Genomic DNA, 1,079 nt, shown 5'->3' on the forward strand with positions numbered 1-1,079 from the left:
TTTGTAACTTAATATTACACAATTTTTAATAATAATATTATAAATATAATAAATATCATATCGATATCAATTTATAATATAGAAACAATTTTCGATGGATTAAAAGTTGCTCCTGCTAAACCTCGACCGAAAGGACTCTCTCCATTCGTTAGAAGGTAATAGCTACCAGTCCTAAAAGTATTAAAATGAAATATTAAATTTAGACCAAAAAAATGTTAACTCAAACAATAAAAAGAACTAATTTCAAGAAATTTTTTTCTTTTGTTATTCATTTTATTAAACAAGATGAACTAAATTTGTTATGTTGAGAAATTAATTAAAAATTAATAAAAGTTATTAACGAATTATTAACTAACGAATTGACAGGTGTAGCATATCCCATTGGAATATATTCAACACCGCCGCATTCACTTAATGAATAACACTTTGCTATTAAGGAGGTATGATTTTTAACCGATTCCGCATAAAATTCGAAAGATCTACTGTGACTGCAAAGATCTGTAATATGTAAGAAAAACAATGAGAAAGAAAATAACAAGAAAGAAAAAAGATAAGTATAAGTTTTAACTTTTCATTTGAAAAATTAAAAAAATCAAGACTCAAAGACTTATACGAACCCATTTGCGATAATAATGGGCCGATTAACGGACAATTGGGTTGAGGTCTATGGCCATAATTAGGAAAGAAATCTACGTCTCCAGTTTTCAATGCCAGACCATACCCACCAATATCAGCGTGTATAATACCTACAAACCTAGCATCAGAAGATATCAAATGAGAATTGAGAAAATAAAACAAAGGACCGGCAGGATCTAAACCTGTAAAAAAAAATTTCACGTTTAAATATTCGAAAAATATTTTAACTCAATAACAAAACTTAAGATTTTATTAAAGATTCAATTCGTTAAATTTTATATTACAATCAATAAAATTTGTACTACAATCACATATATTATTTGTCAAATAAATCACTTTTTATTAAGTTATTAAATATATAGCTTTTTCAAGAAAATCATTAGATAGCCATTAAACTTAATGGACATTAAAAATATAAAGATTCATTATAAAGAATACCTGTT

At 26.0% G+C, this 1,079-nt stretch overlaps 1 protein-coding gene across 2 annotated transcripts in view; it reads right to left on the reverse strand.

The window, feature by feature from the left end:
- The window catches only part of LOC102671098 (pancreatic lipase-related protein 2-like), a 24,612-nt gene that overhangs the window by 4,563 nt on the left and 18,970 nt on the right, over window positions 1-1,079 (reverse strand). The window contains exon 7 of one of the 2 annotated variants that reach the window (XM_031510528.1): window positions 36-171. The exons of the other annotated variant lie outside the window; for it this stretch is intronic. Within the exon in view, the coding sequence (XP_031366388.1) occupies window positions 72-171 (100 nt within the window). The 3' untranslated portion in view covers window positions 36-71. Of the gene's footprint in view, window positions 1-35; window positions 172-1,079 lie in introns of those variants that run through there. 2 annotated transcript variants of the gene reach the window in all.

Source organism: Apis dorsata, unplaced genomic scaffold, assembly GCF_000469605.1.
Source record: "Apis dorsata unplaced genomic scaffold, Apis dorsata 1.3 scaffold_27, whole genome shotgun sequence".
In the NCBI taxonomy this organism is placed as follows: domain Eukaryota; kingdom Metazoa; phylum Arthropoda; class Insecta; order Hymenoptera; family Apidae; genus Apis; species Apis dorsata.